The following is a 24,551-nucleotide window of genomic DNA, read 5'->3' on the forward strand; positions in this document are numbered from 1 at the left end:
TAATCCCAGCACTTTGGGAGGCCGAGATGGGCGGATCACGAGGTCAGGAGATCGAGACCATCCTGGCTAACACGGTGAAACCCCGTCTCTACTAAGAAATACAAAAAATAGCCGGGCGAGGTGGCAGCGCCTGTAGTCCCAGCTACTCGGGAGGCTGAGGCCGGAGAATGGCGTGAACCCGGGAGGCAGAGCTTGCAGTGAGCTGAGATCCGGCCACTGCACTCCAGCCTGGGCTACAGAGCGAGACTCCGTCTCAAAAAAAAAAAAAAAAAAAAAAAGGGAATCTGTGGCCAGGCATGGTGGCTCACACCTGTAACCCCAGCACTCTGGGAGGCTGAGGCAGGCAGATTACCTGAGGTCAGGAGTTCGAGACCAGCCTGGCCAACATGGCAAAACCCTGTCTCTACTGAAAATACAAAAATTAGCCAGGTGCGGTGGCACATGCCTGTAATCCCAGCTACTCAGGAGGCTGAGGCAGGAGAACCGCTTTAGTCCGAGAGGCAGAGGTTGCAGTGAGCCGAGACTGTGCCAGTGCACTCCAGGCTAGGCAACAGAGCAAGACTTTGTCTCAAAAAAAAAAAAAAAAAAAAAAAAGGTGTGTGTGAAGGGATGGAATCTGTATGTCTGTCTCACTTTTTTGAGGGGTGGTGAAGTGAGAATTGTTTTTAATAGCAACATTCTACATCTGTGTCACATCTGTTTACAGATTACTATATTGTTAACAGAGTAGGAAGAACCTGCATAAAGCTTCAAGTTCAATGCTGGGAGCCACTACCAGCTGGAAATCAGACATATGGTTAAATAATAATCACCTATGTATAGTTCTGATTCCTTTCAGGTGAAGAAGGCATTGCTACAGTTTACATTAGTTCTTTTCATGCATCTATTTTAAAGGAAGAAAAACTCAGCAAAAAAGTTTATCACTATAGGGCCGGGCGCGGTGGCTCAAGCCTGTAATCCCAGCACTTTGGGAGGCCGAGACGGGTGGATCACGAGGTCAGGAGATCGAGACTATCCTGGCTAACACAGTGAAACCCCGTCTCTACTAAAAAATACAAAAAACTAGCCGGGCGAGGTGGCGGGCGCCTGTAGTCCCAGCTACTCGGGAGGCTGAGGCAGGAGAATGGCGTGAACCCGGGAGGCGGAGCTTGCAGTGAGCTGAGATCCGGCCACTGCACTCCAGCCTGGGCGACAGAGCGAGACTCCGTCTCAAAAAAAAAAAAAAAAAAAAAAAAGTTTATCACTATAAAAAAATAAAGCACCAATTTACTTAAATCTGGTTAAAAAGATTAGAAGTAACAGTAAAGTATGAGGTCAATTTGACAGGTTTCAAGTAGTTCTTGTACTTAAAATTCCATTTAGGGATTTAACTAGATTACATCATTAAATTATCTGGCAAATTTCATATAACAACATCAATAATAAACTTGTTAATAAAGTGCTAACAAAGTGCCATGGTTCCAAGTTTTTTGTTTTGTTTTGTTTTGTTTTGTTTTTTTTGAGACGGAGTCTAGCTCTGTTGCCCAGGCTGGAGTGCAGTGGCTAGGGATTGCCTTAATCCACTTAGCAATAAGAAGTAACTGAAGGTTCTTCCCCATAATTTATATACTTTCTGGAAACTTGTGTGCTTCTTAAATTCAATATTTCTACCATAAGTATTCTCTATGTGTTTAAGCTGCAAAACTGTAAGTATTTAAGTATCATAATGGTCTAAACTGTGAATTTTAAAACTGGGTAAAATCAAATCAAAATTAAAGACGTAACCTTGCTTCAGAACATTTGTATATAAAAAAAAAAAACAAAATCAAGGTTTATCACCATAGAACACTACCAAAGAACAGCCCCACTGAATAAATAGTTCCCATTTTCCCTTTGAGTTCATATGCCTTAAATTTGTTTCTGTTTAAGTATCAGTTACAATAGATAAATTGGCTTGGTATAAGACACAAATTGCTATTTAATGATGCACTCTATCTCATTTCTCAAACTCGAAATGCTGCCTACAAGTTGAAGGTGATAACGCCACTGCACTTCTGCTGGCAACAGACTTGGCTCCATTAAGACCTGGCAACCTCTATTCCTTCTTATAGATAAAAGAGTTCCACACAACTGAATATATTAAACTGGTATCTCAACAGAAATTACTAAAAATTTTTCATTCTTAACAGGGTTTTTATTTTACTTGTTCCACAGGAATATTTTTTCATGTTCAAAAGGCAAATAGTACCCGTATTGATTTCTATTTATTAATTTAATTATTTAACTGGAATTATATGTAACTCTTCAGAGACTCATATGTGTAAAAGTGAGGTTCAAATTTTAAAAAAAAAAAAAAAGGACACCAGGGGAAAAAACTTACCGGCAAGAACAATCTCTGTGAAGCACATGGTTTAAAGAGTTTTTTCCACTCTGCTGCATTCTCACTTGGAAAGGTTATGGGGTATAACGTATAATTAAATGTTTGTAGAAATGACCAGCTGTCAAGCTAAAACAATTAAAAAAACAAAAAACCAGTATAGTTTCACCCTGAATTTTCTCTGCAAAATCATAAAACAACAGATTATAAAACAAAACAGCTAAAAATTAAGATAATATACATTTTATGCTGTAAAATTAAGGGAAAGATTCTTCTGTTCCACTATGGTATTTGTTTTCATTTAAAATCTAAAAATCAAAATAAGATCCTGGAAAGACTTCACCATTAAGATCTGAAGCATAATGAAAGTTATCAGGGTCCAACTCCCCAAATCAGAAAGGTGAAAGACCCTTGCAAATTTGTCTTCCTCAGCTTTACCCAATGTATAAATTCTCTTAACCCATTAACAAGCTAAAATCAGAAAAATTAAGCACTAATTTTATTACCACCGTATATATGACAGATGCTTCCATTCAAAGTCATACCAAATGTGAAACTAGTTAAAAAATTTGTCCATCAATTCACAGCTTTAATATGCCTGAATATTTCTGATAAAACATTCTGATAAATACATAGCCAATGCCAATTTTAAAAAAATTACTACAAAAAGCAAAATATATCTGAAAATCTATGATGAACATGTTTACACTTAGTACCCTAAATGGATTTCAAGATACTGAATTGTTTCAAATTCAGTTTAAGTAATATCTCTCATTCTTATTTCAACAGAATTACTGATTCAAATTTCCTAAAGAGCAGTAAGAAACAATCTATGGGGGGAAAAACTAAGTAGTTTATGTACAGGCTGAATATGATCTCTTTTGAATTATGATTGTGTTTAAGTCATTTTTAAAACAGTATCTTCCAACATAGTTTAAGGGAATGCCTTTACTTCCAACACTCTGCTTTGTTGTCTCTGATTATTTTATTTTATTTATTTTATTTTATTATTTTTTTGAGACAGGGTCTCACTCTGTCACCCAGGCTGGGCTCAAGTGCAGTAACATGATTATGGTTCACTGCAGCCTTGACTTCCCAGGCTCGGGTGGTCCTCCCACCTCAGGCCTCTCAAGTAGCTGGGACTACGGGTGCACACCACCACACCCAGCTATCTACGAATTATTTTAAAATACTAGCACTGTAATTTCCTGGCTCCACTTATTAATCACTTAAAGATCTTTTCAATACCAACTTCAAAATAAAATCTTAGTCACTTTAACATGTAACAGTGTTCTTTCATGTACTAAAAGCATGTTCCATAAAATATTTGATATACTTTCATCAAAAGCAAAACCAAACATTCTCAGTGATGATTACAGTCAAAGGAAAACTAAGTTTAAAAATATAGTATACGTTACACAAACAATTCAGCCAGGTGTAAACACAACACAGAGGCTGCATCTAAGATAATGCAATAAATGTTTTACTTTTCTATTACATTTTCAAAGATTTCCATAATTGGCAGCAGTCTATTACTATTCTCTTAACCCCTAGGACAAGATTAATTCCTCAATATTTTAAAAAACAATCCAGATAGAGACCAAGTTCACAAAATTATCTAACAAAAATATAGACACTAAAAATATTTTTAAACAATAAGTAAAAAGGTATACTTTCATGTAACACTTAAACAGTAAGAAAACTTTTACACCTTCTAGTTTTCTGCCGAAAACTAAAAGGTATAGACGTTTTTGGCAGAAAACTAAAAGATCTGAGCTCATAACTAGTATTTTTGCACTAAATATGCAAAATGAACTGATTTAACCTGAAAAAACATCATATATATTTTTTACAGTTAGACCAAGCATAAAAATCCAAATGAATTTAAAAGCTTAAGTAGATAGATGTAAACAGACGATAGAGAGGGAGGAGAACAAAAATATGAATGATCATTAGCATCACCTTTACCACCATCTCAGAACAAAAGGTAGTGAGATTTCAGGTGAATTTTCTTTTTCTTATATGTTTTCTTCTGCCTGTATCTGTTCTCTTATTGTTTAGTAATATTTTGTTGTTGTTGTTGTTGTTGTTGTTGTTGTTGTTGTTAAGGAAGTTACAAGGCTGACCTGATTAAAGAGTATATATTCCATTGTAACAGCTAGGTATGGTCATATGACTAAATTCAGACCAATGGGATACTGGCAGAAATGTCACAATGACTTCTAGAAAGTACCCTTAAGAGAAGGATACTGCCCTTTTTCACTCCCTGTCCTCAAGTTGAATAGAATATGGGTGCATTGGTTGGAGTCCGAGTAGTCATCATGGACCATCAAGCAGAAGCCTCATGTTGAAAATGGCTTAGCCACAGTCAGACGAAGCCAGAGTATCTGAAGATAAAGAACTGCCATATAATCCAGACAACCTACTTTCATGGGAGAGAGAAATAAACTTAAATCCTGTTTAAGCCACTGTTATTTTGGGTTTTCTGCCACTGTTGCCAAATTGATTTTAACTAATACAAAACCAAAATAAATAACTTACTTATCAGAACCAGAAGCCACTTCCCGCCATATTATTAATCAAGAATTCTCTCCTCTCAAAACAGGATTAAAACCTTTATATAAGCTCTGATTCAGGCACTCCCAAGGAAAGGATACAGACAAAATAAATCATAGAACTTCTTAGTCAAAGCATCCTGGAACTAGAGTCACTAAAATAAAACCTCCATGTTTCACCAAGAACTTACTTTTAAGTAGCCCACCGCCGTTCAAAAATGAACCTTCCTCTTTCACCTTAGACCTGGACTCAGATGGAAGTGGTTCAAGGAGCACTCCCCACTTTAAAAGGGTGGTGTTACAGAACAAATATTTTTGTGCAGTGAAGAAATAAAACAACTGATATGGTATAGCTCTGCGTTGCCACTCAAATCTCATCTCGAACTGTAATTCCCACGTGTCGAGGGAAGGACCTAGTGGGAGATGATTTGATCATGAGGGCTGTTTCCCCCTTACTGTTCTCGTGATAACCATCAGTTCTCATGAGATCTGATGGTTTAAAAGTGTGGTATTCTTTCTCTTTCTCTCTCTTCTGCTGCCATGTAAGACATGCCTTACTTCCCCCTTTGCCTTCCGCCATGACTCTAAGTTTCCTGAGGCCTCTCCAGCAATGCTGAACTGTGAGTCAATTAAACTTCTTTTCTTTATAAATTACCAAGTCTCAGGTAGTTCTTTCTAGCAATGTGAAAACAGACTATTACAACAACATTCTCTTATAGTATATTATTAAATATTCAACTGTACAACCTTGACTACGTCTCAAATACTTACTCTGTCTTTAAAGCTATGATGTAGCTGATCTTCAGCAAAAATATGGAATTGAAGAGGTTTCATGCTGAAAATGATAGCTGACTTCAACATGGTCATAGTTTCTTCCAGTCTTTCACCACAGGCAACTACAGCTAGATGCATTTTCTCAACAGGCTGTATTTTCAGACTGTACCTAATTGGAAAGAAAACCACATTTTCCAACAGTTTTAGTATATGTTTACAACATGGTACTTCCATCATGTTCAAAAAGTGAAGTTCAAGGCCAGATGTGGTGACTCACGCCTTTAGTCCCAGCTACTTGGGAAGCTAAGGCGGGAGGATCACTTCAAATCAAGAGTTCAATGCTGCAGTAAGCTATGACTACATCACTACACTCCAGCGTGGGCAACAGAGCCAGACCCTGTGAAAGACAGAGAAGAAAGAAAGGATGAGGATGGAAAAAGAAAGGAAAGGGGAAAGGGAGAGAAGGAAGGGGAAAAAAAGAAAGAAAGAAAAACTGAAGTTCAAAATTTGTATTTATAAAACAAACGAGGCCAAGTCTGCAATCCCAGAGCTTTGAGAGGCCAAGGCAGAAGGGTCACTTCAGGCCAGGAGTTCAAGACCAGCCTAGGCAACATACCGAGATCTCATCCCTACAAAACATACAAAAATTACCCAGGAGTGGTGGCATGCGCCTGTAGCCCCAGCTACTCAGGAGGCTGACATGGGAGGATATTTTGAGCCCAGAAGATAGAAGCTGCAGTGAGCTGTAATCGTGCCACTTTACTCCAGACAGAGCAAGATCCTGTCTCGAAAAAAAATAACGTATTTATTTAAAAAATAAGTAAAGGGCAAAGGTCAAATTACAAAATATTTTTAAAATGTTGAATCAATCATGTATTTCCACACTCTCAACCAGCTCTTCTCACCAATTTTCCTCCTTTCAAACTACAGAACACACAAAAAATGACTACTTTCTCAATTCTCCCGAGAATACAAAACTAGTACCATTGTGGCTGCCAGTAAATAAATTCATTACTCACATTAGATGCCTTAGGAAATTAGAGCTTAATTCTCTCAAGGAACCCACTGAGAAAGGTTGATTTGAAGTCTTTCATTCAATTTTTTAAAAACATTGTTATTAAAAAAAAAAAAACCTTAAAAACATTCTTACTTCATCTGAAACCTCTCCCCATACCACCTCTCACCAACCAACAGTTCACTGTAAAGCAAACCCAGTCATAATTTCATCCATAAATATTTCAGTATTACATCCAATCTTAAACCATGCTGACAAGAAAAAATTTCCTTCACATTAATAATACACATTCAGTCCCATTTACCAAATACCCAGCAAGATGTAAACACTTCTAAGATGGTCTAAAACATGCTAGTCGAACACTAGTACGTCTTTGGAATCTACTTCTAACACAGAGCAGCAGTGTATACCAACAGGCTTAAGTAACCTTTAATACCTCTTGCTTCTGCTGTACCACTTCTTTCACATGTCTGGTGTTAGCATAAGCTCCGCTCTTTCTACTTTTTTTTCTTCTTTTTAGAGACAGGGTCTCCTCACTCTATCACCTACGATGGAGTGCAGTGGCACATTCATAGCTAACTGCAGCCTCAACCTCCCAGGCTCAAGCCATCTTCCCATCTCAGCCTCCCAAGTAGCTGGGACCACAGACGTGCAACATGTCCAACTAATTTTTTTTTTCATTTTTTGTAGAGATGGGGTCTCACTATGTTGCCCAGACTAGCCTCGAACTCCTGGCCTCAAGGGATCCTCCCACCTCAGCCTCCCAAAGTGCTGGGATTACAGGCATGAGCCAGCACACCTGGCCAGCTTGGGTCTTTTTAAAGCTCTCTATTATTTTCCGTTGACAGTAATTTGAAACAAGCAATGTCTCTTCCCTTGTTTGTACCCTCTATCCTTTGCCTTCTTTTGTGCTGAGCCCATCAGTTCATAACACTGAAACTAATGACGGAGGGGATACTTAAACTATCGGTGGAGGGGAGACTATCTACGCTTTCTACGTCTATAAAGCAGGGACATGAATCCAGTTCATCTCAAAAACAGTGGAAGCCACAATGACAAGTTAAAAACTAAGCAATAAAGACACAACAATTTTAAGAGAATTCTAAATTACCTCATCTTTCTAGTGACTGCCTCCAGATCCTACTTCTCTCTACAGCATCATGATTTAAGAATCATTAATGGGCTCAGATTGCTTTACTGGCCCATAGCTAGATCTTGCCCCAAAGTCAAAGGCCAAGAGAATATTTTAAAAGTAAGGCATGATAGTCATACGCTGTTTTGTACAGCATCAACTACATACACAGATAAGAAGTATATTAAACCTTAAGAAAAAACAGCCTCAAGTCCTGGTATGGTGGCTAACACCTGTAATTCCAGTACTTTGGGAGGCCAAGTTGAGAGGAGAGTTTGAGGTCCGGAGTTTGAGACCAGCCTGGGTAACACAGTGAGACCCAGCATCCACACACACAAAAAAACTAGCTGGGTGTGGTGGTGCACACGTGTACACCTAGCTACTCAAAGGCTGAGGCAGGAGGGTTGCTTGAGTCCAGCAGTTCAAGATTGCAGAGAGCTGTGATCATGTCACAGTGCACTCCAGCCTGGGTGCTGGGTGATGCCTTAAATAATAATATACCCAAATGTTTCTCAAGAAAAAAAAGTCCCTCTAAAAATCAGTCTCAGGAACTCCTCCCAGGTATTTTAGCAAGGATCATTTTGGTCACACTGCCAGCACTCCTTTCACCAATTTCTACAGGAGTACTGTCAACTACATCACATTTCCTTTTCTGTTTGGGATCCTTTTGAGTGAAAGTATTATATACAGTACAGGCTCAACTCCTAAACTGACCACAAAAAACACAGTTAAAATATGTCTCTGACAACCACCCTACCCCTAGACCTAAAAGACAGGAAAATCAATTGCAACTGGAAAAAAATCTAAAGTAAGCTTCTACATGATAAGAAGTGATAACTAAAACCTTCTAAGCAGTTATAGGGAAGCAGTCATTCAAATTATGTTGGCCCCAATTGAATGGCGGAATCTTGCCAGGGTCTACAAAAATCTTTCTTTTGATCACAATATGAACAGGAGAAAAGTCTATGTGGATTTAAAGAAATGTAAATAGAAAAGGAGATTTTAAAGTCAAACTTATTTTTCTACAGATATACGATTAGAAGAAATTCTTCAGATGATTCAAAGATAATATCTGAGGGCTCCCATGGTTAAAGCTGACATAACCTGCGTATGAAAAGTATGACAGTAATGAATGATAGCGTATTAAATTTATAAAGTGAACCCTGGCCGGGCACGGTGGCTCACACCTGTAATCCCAGCACTTTGACAGGCCGAAGTGGGTGAATCATTTGAGGTCAAGAGTTTGAGATTAGGCTGGCCAACATGGTGAAACCCCGTCTCTACTAAAAATACAATAATTAGCTGGGCGTGGTGGCACACACTTGTAGTCCCAGCTACTCGGGAGACTGAGGCAGGAGAATTGCATGAACCCAGGAGGCAGAGGTTGCAGTGATCTGCGATCATGCCCCTGCACTACAGTCTGGGCAACAGAGCAAGATTGTGTTTCAAAAAAATAAATACAAAGTGAACACATCAGTCAAAAAATGATATTAAATAAAGGGGTAAGGAGAGGGAACTCTTCTTTTTTTAAAGATGAATACCAACCAATAAATGCAGAAGAAATGAGAGAATTATAAAATTCACTATTTTGCAATCACCACTGTAACAGTAGACAAAAATAATCAGTGGATGCTAAAACCACATACTAACAAAATATTTCCCCCATATATTATACAGGAGATAAAAGTACTAGTACAGTGTAGAAATGCGAGAACATCACCTTAACCTTTGATCAAACTTAATATTAAACTTATGGCTTCAGAAGTCTCCTGATAGCATGCCCAAAGAACAACACAGTATCTCATGCAGTAATCTTGCCAAAAATCCTGAATCTAATAATAAGTGGACAGTCGGCAAATCAAAATTAAGGGACATTCTGCAAAATAAAAACAAAAATATCACAAAAGATACCAAAAACAGCGCCCCTTCTCACCCCAAAAAAGGCTAGGGAACAGTTCTAGAATAAAGGAGACTAACTCAGCCTGAGTTGAATGCAATGTATGGTCCTTGGCTGGGTCCTGAATGGGGAAGAAAAGATACAAAGTACATTAACAGGAAAATAAGAAAATAGGAATAGGAATATATATTCTATGAAAAGTGTTAAATAACTTAAAGTGACAATTATGGCTGTATTATAGTACGTCCCTGTTCTTAGGAGACACATGATGAATCTATGTATTTAGGGGTGTGTCATAATGCCTGCTGTCTCTCAAATGGTTTGGCAGAAAAAGAAAAGTGGTAAAATGTTAGTAATAAATATCTAGGTGAAAAATGTATGGTATGCTTACTGTACTATTCTTGTAACCTTTGTATATTTGGAATTTATCAAAGTAAAAAGTTGGGAGGTAGGGGTTTATCATTAAAAAAACTTAAAGAATGCTTTACATAACAAATTTAGATGCAAATACTGTTAACAAATTTCTAAATCTTAGGAATTAACTTCTGATTTTAAGCAAATTTCTGCTATAAAGGAATAATAATAACTTTTTTCCATTTTGTTTTATTTCACAGTATAATCTCCAGTGTGTTCTTATAGCCTATTATTAAATTAGTATTCTCTATTTAAAAAGATACATAGGCCGGGCGCCGTGGCTCAAGCCTGTAATCCCAGCACTTTGGGAGGCCGAGACGGGCGGATCACGAGGTCAGCAGATCGAGACCATCCTGGCTAACACAGTGAAACCCCGTCTCTACTAAAAAATACAAAAAACTAGCCGGGCGAGGTGGCGGGCACCTATAGTCCCAGCTACTCGGGAGGCTGAGGCAGGAGAATGGCGCAAACCCGGGAGGCGGAGTTTGCCGTGAGCTGAGATCCGGCCACTGCACTCCAGCGCGGGCCACAGACCGAGACTCATCTCAAAAAAAAATAAAAAATAAAAAATAAAAAGATACATAAGGTCGGGCGCGGTGGCTCAAGCCTGTAATCCCAGCACTTTGGGAGGCCGAGGCGGGTGGATCACGAGGTCAGCAGATCGAGACCATCCTGGCTAACACGGTGAAACCCTGTCTCTACTAAAAATACAAAAAATTAGCCAGGCGTGATGGCGGGCGCCTGTAGTCCCAGCTACAGGGGAGGCTGAGGCAGGAGAATGGCGAAAACCCGGGAGGCGGAGCTTGCAGTGAACCGAGATCACGCCACTGCACTCCAGCCTGGGCAACAAAGCAAGACTCCGTCTAAAAAAAAAAAAAAAAAAAAAGATACATAATTAGACTACAAACTCCCACTGACGTATATAAAGTCAAACTAAACAAATTTCAAATAACCATCTACTCAAACTAAAAGAGAAATGCCATGAAGCTATCTTTAAAAACCTGCAGTTGAACAAAAATGGAAAGCTTTTTTGCTTAGCCTGTTGTGCTTAAAAAGAAAAACAACACCTTCTTCTCTTACTATTAAAAGAGTTGTTCCCAGCAATACACAATGGACTAAAAGAAAGAAAGAAAGAAAAAAAAAAAAAAAAGAGTTGTGTTAAATTATCACACCGGGCAAAATTACTTTCATGAGTTGCATGTAAAACACTTTCAAAACAAAATACTTAAAAAAAACTCTAGGATTTTTATATAAAGTATTAAAAAATAAAATCTAAAAATCCAACATGAAATATAAGTATTAATTTCTAAAATATAATTTTAAATTACCAGTAAAAATATATCTCTTAAAACTAGTATGAACTACTCAAAATAATACAGCTAAGATTAAATTCACCTGTGACCACATAATTCACAAATCTAAAATCAATTCCCACCATAAAGAAGATTAAATATTTTAAATAACTGATTTTTTAAAAAGCTCAAGTCATAGAAAAATTAGTACATTAAAACAAAATATTTTTTATATTTTGATAATTCTAAAATTTAGAGTTTGTATAATGAAAGTAAAATAAAAAATTAGAAACTTATTCACAATCAATGGCAAAACCAAATATATTATTCTAAGAGTTCATAAAATAAACATTAAAAATTCAATATCAATATCAAATAGATGATATACAGAACAAAAGAAAAAAGATAAATAAATGTGGAAATACATTCAACAAATAATCAACAAAAAGCTATCATTTTAATAAGTGATAAAATTATAATTCCCAATAATGCTAAGGTTATGATGACCCCAAATACACTCACACAATGCTGGTGCATGCTTATAGCCAGATAATTTTTAAAACACAATTTAGTGATATAATTCATTCTTTTTAACAAATATTTGAACTCCTTTCATATAGGCACTGGGGTAGGCAAGAAAGCCACAATCTTCACCTCACACAATTTGCAGCCTGTTGTGAAAAGACTGATTTTTAAAACAATAAGAAAGCATGGTAATTGTTTTCATAGAAAAAACTGAGATTGCTAAAGAGGCTCACAACACAAACATCTAACCTACTGTGACCTAGTCTAACCTGGTATTGGGGAAAGCTTCCCAAATGATCCTGTTAATCATTTGTTTCTCACTGGTTCCCAAACACCTTGCTAGGCATGGGACTTAAATGATAACACCACATAGTATCAGCCTGCAGAGTTAAAGGTCTAGAAGTGAAGATTCACAATCACAACAGATGTGGTAAATACAATAACCAAGAGGAGACAGAGAAGGGAGATGAAGTGAGCAGTGAGAGGAAACTACAATCGTTTGAGAAGTGATGGGAAGTGATGAGTACAACCGTTAAGGGAGAAGGAAAGAAGTAGTAGCCAGGAGCAACAGTGTGAAAGGAGACAAGAAGAGTTAATGTAGACTGACATGTGGAGAAAGTCCGTTGTAAACATGATACAAAACACAGATGAAGGAAAGTCTGAGGAGCTAGACTATCAGTTCAGGTTTGAACATGAGTCTCTGAGGCATCTGAATCAGCAAGGTAAAAATGACCAATATGCAACTGGAAATACAGGTCTGGCTCTCAGAAAAGAACTCTGAATTGGAGCTATCAGTTAAACAAATTATCCTATAACTATTCAGGGAATGGGGAGAGAAAAGAGCAGAATCCTAAGAAATGCAGATTATTTAGAAAGCAGAGTTAGAGGAGTCCAGGAGAGAGATCAAAGAGCTGAGTAACTGGTCTGGTCTCAAAAGCCAGAGGCTAACAGAGCTGACAGAAAAAGGAAGTAGTAAACAGTGCCAAACGGGTAAGAAAAGTAAGATTAAGCCCCAAAACAATAATTCAGAGGTGGGGTGATGGGAATAAGAGTCAGGTGGTAGATAGTTGAGGTGTGAAGTTCTTTTTATTTAAAGAAGTAAAACCAAGGCTGACCACGGTAGCTCACGTCTGTAATCCCAGCACTTTGGGAAGCCGAGGCAGCAGGATCACTTGAGCTCAGTTGTTCATGACCAGCCTGGGCAACATAGCGAGACCTCGTCTTGACTAATATAAAAAAAAAAAAAAAAAGATTCGGGTATGGTGGCATGCACCTGTAGTCCCAGCTACTTAGGGGACTCAGGCAGGAGGATCACTTGAGCCCAGGAGGTCCAGGCAGCAGTGAGCCCTGGTGGTGCTACTGCACTCCAGCCTGGGCAACAAAGTGAGACCATCGCAAAAAAATGAACAAACCAAACAAAACCCAGAAGTAAAACCGGTAGGTACTCTTGCGCCCAGGCTGGAGTGCAGCGATGTGATATTGGTTCACTGCAACCTCTCCCTCCCAGGTTCAAGCGATTCTCATGCCTCAGTCTCCCAAGCAGCTTGGACTACAGGTGTGCGCCTCCATGCCTGGCTGATTTTTGTATTTTTAGTAGAGATGGGGTTTCACCATTTTGACCAGGCTGGTTCTCAAACTCCTGACCTCAAGTGATCTGCATGCCTTGTCCTCCTAAAGTGCTGGAATTACAGGCATGAGCCACACCCCTCCAGCCAGCAGGTAGGTACTCTTAAAAGAAGCTTGCTGATGAAGGGAAAGAGAGGATTGAAAGCAAACTGTTGTGGGAATTTCTGATTTTGTTTATGGCCTTTGTTTTAAGGCCATAAAGCCAGGCACAGTGGCTCATGTCTATAATCCCAGCACTTTGAGAGGCAATGGAATAGTGTGATGCCATTGACATGAGAAATATGAAGACCATACTACACTGAAAAGTATTAAAATTTTAAGCTCAGAATTCAAAATTAGGCCGGGGGTGGTGGCTCACGCCTGTAATTTCAGCATTTTGGGAGGCCGAGGTGGCCAGATCACCTGAGATCGGGAGTTTGAGACCAGCCTGAGCAACATGGTGAAACCCCGTCTCTACAAAAAACAGCCGGGCGCAGTGGCAGGTGCCTGTAGTCCCAGCTCAGGAGACTGAGGCAGGAGAATCGCTTGAGCCCAGAAAGCAGTGGTTGCAGTGAGCCAAGATCATGCCATTGCACTCCAGCCTGGGAGACAGTGAAATCCTGTCTCAAGGAAAAAAAAAAATTCAAGATTAGTCTCCACCAGAATCACAAGTGTGTAAAAGCATATGATGTATATGAATGATGAAAACACAAGATGTGTATGAATGATGAAAACACTTGTAATAGAAGTTGAGGCAATTTTATTTTTTTTATTATTTTATGTTCACTGTATAATAAATTAATCGGGAGAATATGATCCCCCAGGTAAGATTTGATCTAAGTTATACAAACAATTCAAGTTGGGAAAGTAAGGTACCCAACTAAGGGCCCCCTGGTGCCAGGCAGAATGTGACATCAAAAGGGGGATTCCAAAGAAGCTTTACCAGTATTAAAGTAGATACTGAGATGGAGGGCAAGAATGATTTGGCAGTTGTATGGCATTTGGGCTTGTATGCGTATTTGAAACAGGGTGATTAAATGTGAGGGAATCCTTAGTTCTAAATAAGAAACTAAGTGTGAGAGATTATTACATAATTATATGACACAAAATATTTACTTTTTTGTGTGTAATAGCATGATATAATGGATGCAACGTTACGGGTAGAAAATATAACAGAGAAAAGGCATATAATTTCTGAAGTCTCAAATTTAGGTTACAGGCACAAGGTTTACAACATTATGTATCCATGCACATATAATTTATTCCATGGAATACTTGGGAGCATTAGAAAAATGAGTAAGAGGAGCCAAAACAAAAGGAATGGTAAGCAGAGAGACCAGGATTCTGACTAGGTAAATTTCCCTGGGACATTCCTGCTGTCAATAAGGAGGAAAGACTATTATTACTCAAGCTGTAATTTACAAAAAGGTCTGGGTTGTACAAATCAGAGTATGCTGAAGTTTTCAAGTTTACCCAGCTTTGAGCTAGTGGAATTACGTGGCAAGGCAAAGTGGCTCTTGTCAATACTATATTCATTTGCAAATATTCATAAGAATGAAAACATAAAAAGCTTCAATTATCTAAAATTACAACCAAACTGAAAGGTTAGATTATCTTTAAAAGTTAATTTTTAAAAATTGGAATATTATCACTTGGCTCATATTAAAATTTCAATCACCCAATCTCTTCCACAGCAACAGGATATAATTAAACTATCTGATTTGAACCTATTCCCTTCCAGTTCTTCATGGGATGCACACTGTATTGAGAATGCAAGAATTTACAAAATATGTACAATTAATAGATATTTAAAATGCAGTTCTTACAGAGAGTAGAATGGTGGTCACCAGGCACTGGAGGTGAAGGGGTGGGAGAGAGTAGGTGATGGAAAGATGTTGATCAAAGAATACAACACAAACTTCCAGTGAGAAAGAATAAGTTCTCAAGATCTACTGCACAGCAAGGTGACTACAGATAATTATGTTTATTTCAAAACTGCTAAGAGAACAGGTTTCAAATGTGCCCATTACAAAAAAAAGATAAATATGTAAGATGATAAATATGTTAATGAGCTTGATGTAATCAGTCCACAATGTATACAGACATCAAAACATTGCTTTATGCCCCATAAATTCCTACAATTATTGTCAATTAAAAATAAATTTTTTAATTAAGAGTTTTTAAAAATGAAGTTCTTCCTATCTGAAACACTTCACCTACTGTCCTTGAAACTAGCTAATTTCCAGATCATTATCTAGTCACTACCTCCAGGAAGTCTTCCCTGATGCCTTAAGATGACTCATCACAGCAACAACTTGTCACACTGTATTGTAATTTCAGGTTTACTAGTGTGAAACTCCCACCAGAATGTAAACTCCATCCTCCAGAAGGATGGAGCCACATTAACCTGACCCAAAAGTCTGGTGCTTACCACCTAGCACAGCATGTTGCAAATATAATGAGAATTAATATTTATTTTATTTGTTTTTTTGAGACAGAGTCTTGCTCTGGGCTGAAGTGCAGTGGCATGATCACAGTTCACTGCAACCTCAACCTCCAGGGCTCAAGCAATCCTCCCACCTGAGCCCACATGCCAACATGCCTGGCTAATTTTTAAAATTTAAAAAAAAATTTTTTTTTTAATTTTAGAGACAGGGTCTTGCTTTTGTTGCCTGGGTGGTCTTGAACTCCTGGGTTCAAGCAATGCTCCCACCTCAGTCTCCCAAAATGCTGAGATTACAGGCGTGAGCCACCATACCCAGCCTAGACTATTTAAATGAATCATAAAGATGCAGTAAAAGTAGATGCTCTTCAAATAAATTTTACTCTTGGGAACAGCATTTCAACCCTTTGTCCCACTCCCCTCTGCCACTGTATCAAGGAGACAGTCTGAGAGTCACCGCCTTATCCTATTCTTATCAATACTTGTTTCTTTCACTGAAGATAAGAGCAGGAAAGGACCTAAGAGGTCAGGCAACCCAATACCTTCATTATCCAGAGAAGCAAATAAAGCTAAACTAGTCAGTAACTTAAAAGGTCAATAAACATTAAAGGAAGTAGTAGCCAGAAGCTGCTCCTCTGTTTGCTCCTCCATTAAATACTTATCTTTATCCTCCTATTCCCCAATATTCGACCTCTCTAATAATAACTAATATAATCCTTCTCCAGTTGTCCCTATCCACTACAGTATACCAGCTTTAATTTAGATATGTGCCTTATATATATTATTTATATCATATATAATTATATTATATATTATAGATGGTAATATATTATATAGATCTGTAAACATCAGTAGAAGCCTATTTTTATCCCAGTTTATCATTTTAACAACTGTTTCCAAAAGTTAGATCATAAATTTTCTTAAGAACAGTGGCTTATCTTAACATCTAAGAAAATTTAAAGCATTTATACACAGTATGTACTAAAAAATAGTGATAACTACAAAATGGGAAAAATGGAAAACCCAATCAGAAAATAAATTATTTGTATAATATCATAAGAAACATTTTTACATCCTATTACAGTCAAAGGTTTTATTATCAACTATCTAACCTTACCTACACTGATCTACCAATTAAATATTAAGTGCCTACCTAAAAGCCGCTTCCCAAAAGCAGTTCATTCCACAAACATCAGAGGGCAGCATCCAATAGGGATTCCAGTAACACAGAGAGAAATCTTTACACCTAACAGAGTAAGACAGAAATAAGAGTCCTATGTGAGTATTTCGGTTTGGAACTAACAAGGAATTTACTCAGTAACACGGTCACTTACTGTTCTATTTTAAAGCAAATAAAATTGAAAATCCAAATTGCTATGATAAAGATTTTGGAAAACTGATTTCTCCCTTACTTAGGGCACCATTATTTTAAATAGAACTTTATAACCTTGAAGGTAAACTATACTATAGATTGGGAAAGAGTTTTTCCATCGGATATTAAAATCCCCTCCTCAGATAACACACATAAATATATCTTCTAAAATTTTCTTCATAGGCTACACATATACCCCTAGAACAAAATCCCTTTGGGAAAAACAAAATATTTCCTTATCCTCAAACATAATAAAAATGCCACAAATGCTAGCAGAAAGGGAAAAGATCTTTAAATACTTTTAAATTAATCTTCAACCCAAACTACTTGTATGGTGTTTCAAACCAAAAAAGAAATCATAATGGCCAAGATGTATATGAAAATGGTCAACATCACTAATCATCAGGGAAATGCACATTAAAACCGCAATGAGATAACAACTCACTCAGTTAAAACGGTTATTATCAAAAAGGCAAAAAACAATAAATCCTGGCAAAGACAGAAAAGGAAACACTCATACACTGACAGTAGGAACATAAATTACAACCACTATAAATAAACAGTATAGAGATTCCTAAAAAAACTGAAAATAGAACTACCATGATCCAGCAACCCCATGCTCTGTGTATGTATATATACATACATATTCACACATGCATACACACATACATAGATGGGCACAGTGGCTCCCATCTATAATCCCAGCACTTTGGGAGGCTGAGGTAGGTGGATTGCTTGAGGCTGGAGTTCAAGACTAGCCTGGTCAACATAACAAGACCCCGTCTCTAAAAATAAAAAATTAGCTGGACATGGTGGCATTTACCTGTAAGTTCCAGCTACTCGAGAGGCTGAGGTGGGAGGATGGCATGAGCCCAGGAGTTTGATGTTGCAATAAGCTGTGATTGTGCTACTTCACTCCAACCTGGCTGAACAGAGCAAGACTCTGTCTCGAACAAAAAAAAAAAAAACAAAAAAAATTGACCTGCCCTCCCCTCAAAAAAACCCGGAAATCATGCTGATATTCACAGCCTAGTATCACTATCTACATTATCTCGGTTCCACATTATACAAGCTAAAATGGAGGATCAAGTCTGGTCTTTCTTGTTAGGTTGCATGTTGGAGCCAAAAAGGAAAAAAGAAAACACCTTATATTACAAAAAAAATTGTTTTTCATCGTGATTTATTTTCAAAATAATAGTCTAAAAGTCACTGGGTACTAAAGTACGTATGAAGTCAGGGTGAGTCACTAAACCAGGCCACTTCATTATCTCATCACTATGCAGCTTTTTCTCTCACTATGAATTCAATTATGAGTTACTACGCTTATATCAAATGGCCTACGAAATTTCTGATTTGCAAAAATCTGATCACATCTCTCACAAATGGCAACAGTCTAAGGCAGAGGTTCTCAGCTCTGGTAGAGGTGCCACACAAGACCTATTAAATCAGAATCTAGAAACAGGGTCTGGCACTGGTGGTTTTTAAAATGCTGCCTAAGTAATTCTGTATACTACTGCATAAAGAACAAGGTTGGAATTTCTTAACAGAAAAAAGTTACATTTTAACTGTTTTCCTGTAAAGAAACACCATTTTCTAGCATAGCACAAAAGGCTACATATCTTCATTTAAAAGGCTGAACCAGAAAGAGAAGAAAATGTGTACATGACTTGATTAGAAAATCTGTGTTTGTACCCTCTCAAGCATGGCTATGTATTTTCTTAAGTCTTTGATTTCATACCACATAGTCAGACTCAGTGATGGTAATAACAACGAACACAGAGTTCTTCTCAGATTCAGGCACTTTCACACCCATTTAGACTCACAAGAAACGTTTTAAGGTAGATACATACAATCTCCGTCTTTCAGACACTGACGATATCACAGCTTTATTTCAACAAATCCACAATTTATTTACAATCAACACCTAATGTGTACCTTTGTTCTAAGAAGATAACTAATCAGGTTATTCCATATCCCCTGTCAAACTCTACAACAGTGAAAAATGGAAATGGAAATCTCAAAGACAAATTCAATTTTTCTATAAAATTAATTAAAATTATATATATTTAACAATACCATTTGCAGCCTCAACTTGTACTTTAAGTTACAAATCAGTTATGTGTTGTTTTCCAAACCTGCCTGGTCTTCAGGTCACTTGTCAAAAATACAGATATAGGATCCTATCCCATATCCAGTTAATCAAGCCTCCCCCAGAGAAGTGGCCTAAGAAGCTCAATTTTTCAGCAATATCCCCAGATAAGTCTTAAAATCAGACCTGAATGAGAAACGCTATATCAAGGGATATCTAGAGTCAACTTGAAATTTTTTATCAAAATACTGATAATTACTTATGATAATCCTGTTTATTTACTACAACTTAAGAAGGATTAAATTTTGAAAATTTGTGTTTCTATGAATACTTCAATCAATACAGGTTATTAAGTACCATTTAGAAAATTTTTTAAAGCCTATGAAAGTAATTACCCACCACTATTAACATTTTCATATCTTTACTACCCCATATTTCAAAAATATCTTCCTACAAATATTTGACTAGAAAAGTTAACATGCATGTTGCCAACATGCAGAAGTTGCTGAAACTACTTGATCTTCGTTAGTCTCAAGAAACCATGTGAGCTAGACAGCACACCTCAAACTCCCTGTTCTCAGGAAATATCCACCAGGGAGCTTCTAACTCAAAGGACCCTCTTGCAGTATTACAATTAAACTGTACTTCTGGGCAATGTTTTGCTTTTTTTTAAGTTGATGCAAGATGACAAAGCCACAGACATGAGAATTAAATTCAACAAGACCAACACATTGAACAACTTAGTAATGAGTTTAAATTTTGTGAAGCTTTGAGCCACACCAAGTTGATGCAAGATGACAAAGCCACAGACATGAGAATTAAATTCAACAAGACCAACACATTGAACAACTTAGTAATGAGTTTAAATTTTGTGAAGCTTTGAGCCATACCAAGAGCCCTATACTTTTGCTAATATCAAACTGAGAGGTGACAATGTGCTAGCAGCCCCCGCTCTCAGTGCCTCCTCGGCCACCGCATCCAATCTGGCAGCGCTTGAGGAGCCCTTCAGCCCGCCACTGCATTGCAGGAGCCCCTCTCTGGGCTGGCCGAGGCCGGAGCCGGCTCCCTCTGCTTGCGCGGGGGTGTGGAGGGACAGGGACAGGCGCAGGCGGGAACCGTGCGCACAGGCCAGTGTGAGTTCTGACCGGCGCAGGCTCGGTGGGCCCCACACTCAGAGCGCCTGGCCCGCACCACCAGCCCAGGGCAGTGAGGGGCTTAGCACCTGGGCCAGCAGCTGCAGAGGGTGTGCCGGGTCCCCCAGGAGTGCCAGCCTGCTGGCGCTGCACTCGAATTCTCGCCAGGCCTCAGCTGCCTCCCCATGGGACAGGGCTCAGGACCTACAGCCCACCATGTCCGAGCCCTGCCTCCGCGGTGAGCTCCCACACAGCCCCAGCGCCCATGACGGGTACCGCCCCCTGCTCCATGGCGCCTGGTCCCATCAACCGCCCAAGGGCTGAGGAGCGTAGGCCTGGCTCGGGACTGGTGGGCAGCTCCGCCTGCAGCCCCAGTGTGGGATCCACTAAGTGAAGCCAGCTGGGCTCCTGAGTCTAGTGGGTACTTAGAGAACTTTTATGTCTAGCTAGAGGATTGTAAATGCACCAATCAGCACTCTGTGTCTAGCTCAGGGATTATAAATGCAACAGTCAGCACACTGTCAAAACGGTGGATCAGCTCTCTGTAAAATGGACCAATCAGCAGGATGTGGGTGGGGTCAGATAAGAGAATAAAAGCAGGCTGCCTGAGCCAGCCAGCAGCAACTCCTCTTCCACACTGTGGAAGCTTTGTTCTTTCACTCTTTAAAAATAAATCTTGCTGCTGTTCACTGTTTGGGTCCATGCCGCCTCTATAAGCTATAACACAGCGAAGGTCTGCAGTTTCACTCCTGAAGCCAGCGAGACCACGAACTCGCCATAGTTAGTGATGTAACCGTACCTAAACATCACTAAGCCTCTTCCCCCAGGGACCAGTGCCCAATTAGCAGAACTAGTGGCACCTACCCGAGCCTTAGAACTGGGAAAGGGAAAAAGAAAAATGTGTATACAGACACCAAGTACGGTTATCTAATCCTACATGCCCATGCTGCAATATGGAAAGAAAGGGAATTCCTAACCTCCAGGAACCCCCATTAAATACCACAAGGAAATCATGGAGTTACTGCGTGCAGTGCAAAAACCAAAGAAGGTGACAGTCTTATACTGCCAAAGCCATCAAAAAGGGGAAAAAGAAAGGAGAACAGCAGCATACACGGCTGGCAGAGGCAGGGAAAGACCAGCAGAAAGGAAAGAGAGAAAGAGACAGGAAGTCAGAGAGAGAGAGAGGAAGAACAGAAGAGACAAAGAGAAGGAGGCAGAGGAAGAGACAGAGAGACAGTCAAAGAAAGACAGAGTCAGAAAAAGAGAGACAAAGAAGTCAAAGAGGAAGAAAGAGAGATGGAAGCAGTAAAGAAACAACAGAGTACCCTATTCCTTCAAAAACCCCAACTGATCATAGTAACTTCCGAGTCACCCAAACAGCTCCATTCAGACGGCTTGTCTGCTTCTCAGGGCCCCACAAAATCATCACCTCCTCCCTGCTTAACAAACAGTCCAGGTTTTGTAATGGCAAACATAGTCCCTGCATGACTATTCACCCTTGGACCCCCTGCAGCAGTGTCCCCACCACTAGTGAATGCCTTCTTATCCGCTCTTTCAATCACTCTCTCGAAAGTTCCTAGTAGATACAAAATGTTTTTTTCTCCAATAGGAAAACAGAACACAGGGAGTCACTCAGTTTGCTCCCAACACCCCTTTCCAGCCACTCATCAGAGCTACCTTGGCAAGTACTCTAGGAGGATGGCAAAATGAAAACAACAAACTCACACACCTTTTTAACATACATAACCAGTTCTATCTACCCAGCCAAGGTATATTCTTATGTGGAACATCGACCTATATCTGCCTCCCCACTAACTGGACAGGCACCTGCACTTTAGTCTTTCTAAGTCCCAACATTAATATTGCCCCAGGAAATCACACCTTATCAGTACCCATCAAAGCTTAAGTCCGTCAGCACAGAGCCATACAACTAGTACCCCTACTTATAGGGTTAGGAATGGCTACTGCTACAGGAACTGGGATAGCTGGTTTATCTACTTCATTATCATACTACCACACACTCTCAAAGGATTTCTCAAACAGTTTGCAAGAAATAACGATATCTATCCTTGCTTTACAATCTCAAATAGACTCTTTAGCAGCAGGGACTCTCCAAAACCGCCGAGGGCTAGACCTCCTCACTGCTGAGAAAGGAGGACTCTGCACCTTCTTAGGGGAAGAGTGTTGTTTTTACACTAACCAGTCAGGGATAGCTTAAGATGCTGCCTGGTGTTAACAGGAAAAGGCTTCTGAAATCAGACAACGCCTTTCAAATTCTTATACCAATCTCTGGAGTTAGGCAACATGGCTTTGCCCCTTTCTAGGTCCCATGGCAGCCATCTTGCTGTTACTCACCTTTGGGCCCTGTATCTTTAACCTTCTTGTCAAATTTGTTTCTTCTAAAATCAAGGTCATCAAGCTACACAGATGGTCTTACAAATGGAACCCCAAATGAGCTCAACAACTTCTACCGAGGACCCCTGGACCGACCCACTGGCACTTTCACTGGCCTAGAGAGCTCCCCTCTGGGGGACACTACAACTGCAGGGTCCCTTCATTGCACCTATCCAGCAGGAAGTAGCTAGAGTGGTCATCGGCCAAATTCCCAACAGCAGTTGGGGTGTCCTCTTTAGAGGAGGGATTGAGAGGTGACTATGTGCTAGCAGCCTTCACTCTTGGCACCTCCTCGGCCTCGGCATCCACTCTGGCAGCACTTGAGGAGCCCTTCAGCCCGCCACTGCACTGTGGGAGCCCCTCTCTGAGCTGGCTGAGGCCAGAGCCGGCTCCCTCTGCTTGCGGGGAGGTGTGGAGTGAGAGGCGCAGGCCAGGGCTGCACACAGTGCTCACAGGCCAGCGCAAGTTCTGGCAGGTGCGGGCTCCGTGGGCCCCACACTGGAAGCGGCCAGCCGGCCAGCGCCGCCGGCCCACGGCAGTGAGGTGCTTAGCACCTGGGCCGGCAGCTGCAGAGGGTGCGCCAGGTCCCCCAGCACTGCCAGACTGCCAGCGCTGTGCTCGAATTCTCGCTGGGCCTCAGCTGCCTCCTCGCAGGGCAGGGCTCACGACCTACAGCCCGCCATGTCCAAGCTCTGCCTCCACAGTAGGCTCCCGCACAGCCCAAGCCTCCTTGACGGGCACTGCCACCTGCTCCATGGCACCCGGTCCCATCGACCACCCAAGGGCTGAGGAGCATAGGCCTGGCTCGGGACTGGTGGGCAGCTCCGCCTGCAGCCCCAGTGCGGGACCCACTAGGTGAAGCCAGCTGGGCTCCTGAGTCTAGTGGGGACTTGAAGAACTTTTATGTCCAGCTAGAGGATTGTAAATGCACCAATCAGCACTCTGTGTCTAGCTCAGGGATTGTAAATGCACCAATCAGCACCCTGTGAAAACGGTCCAATCAGCTCTCTGTAAAATGGACCAATCAGCAGGATGTGGGTGGGGTCAGATAAGGAAACAAAAGCAGGCTGCCCGAGCCAGCCAGCGGCAACCAGCTCAGGTCCTCTTCCACACTGTGGAAGCTTTGTTCTTTCACTCTTTACAATAAATCTTGCTGCTGCTCACTCTTTGGGTCCATGCCGCCTCTATGAGCTGTAACACTCACCGCGAAGGTCTGCAGCTTCACTCCTGAAGTCAACGAGACCACGAACCCACCAAAAGGAAGAAACTGTGGACACATCTGAACATCTGAAGGAACAAACTCCAGACTACCATCTTCAAGAGCTGTAACACCGTGAGGGTCCACGGCTTCATTCTTGAAGTCAGCGAGACCAAGAACCCACTAATTCCGGACACAGAACTAGGTGCCAAGATGATCACACATCTGACACTTCTATTAAGAAGTAAGATCTGCTGGGCGCAGCGGTTCATGCCTCTAATCCCAGCACTTTGGGAGGCCAAGGTAGGCAGATCCCTTGAGGTCAGGAGTTAGAGAATGCCCTGGCCAACATGGTGA

General features: G+C 40.2%; 1 protein-coding gene across 2 annotated transcripts in view; it reads right to left on the reverse strand.

Annotated features, from left to right (window-relative positions):
* GXYLT1 (glucoside xylosyltransferase 1) overlaps window positions 1-24,551 on the reverse strand; it is a 60,254-nt gene that overhangs the window by 23,982 nt on the left and 11,721 nt on the right. Inside the window, 3 exon segments of one of the 2 annotated variants that reach the window (NM_001193857.2) lie at window positions 2,360-2,485; window positions 5,683-5,854; window positions 17,162-17,254. In NM_001193857.2, coding sequence (NP_001180786.2) covers window positions 2,360-2,485; window positions 5,683-5,854; window positions 17,162-17,254 — 391 coding nt within the window. 2 annotated transcript variants of the gene reach the window in all.

Source organism: Macaca mulatta, chromosome 11 (genome assembly GCF_049350105.2).
Source record: "Macaca mulatta isolate MMU2019108-1 chromosome 11, T2T-MMU8v2.0, whole genome shotgun sequence".
In the NCBI taxonomy this organism is placed as follows: domain Eukaryota; kingdom Metazoa; phylum Chordata; class Mammalia; order Primates; family Cercopithecidae; genus Macaca; species Macaca mulatta.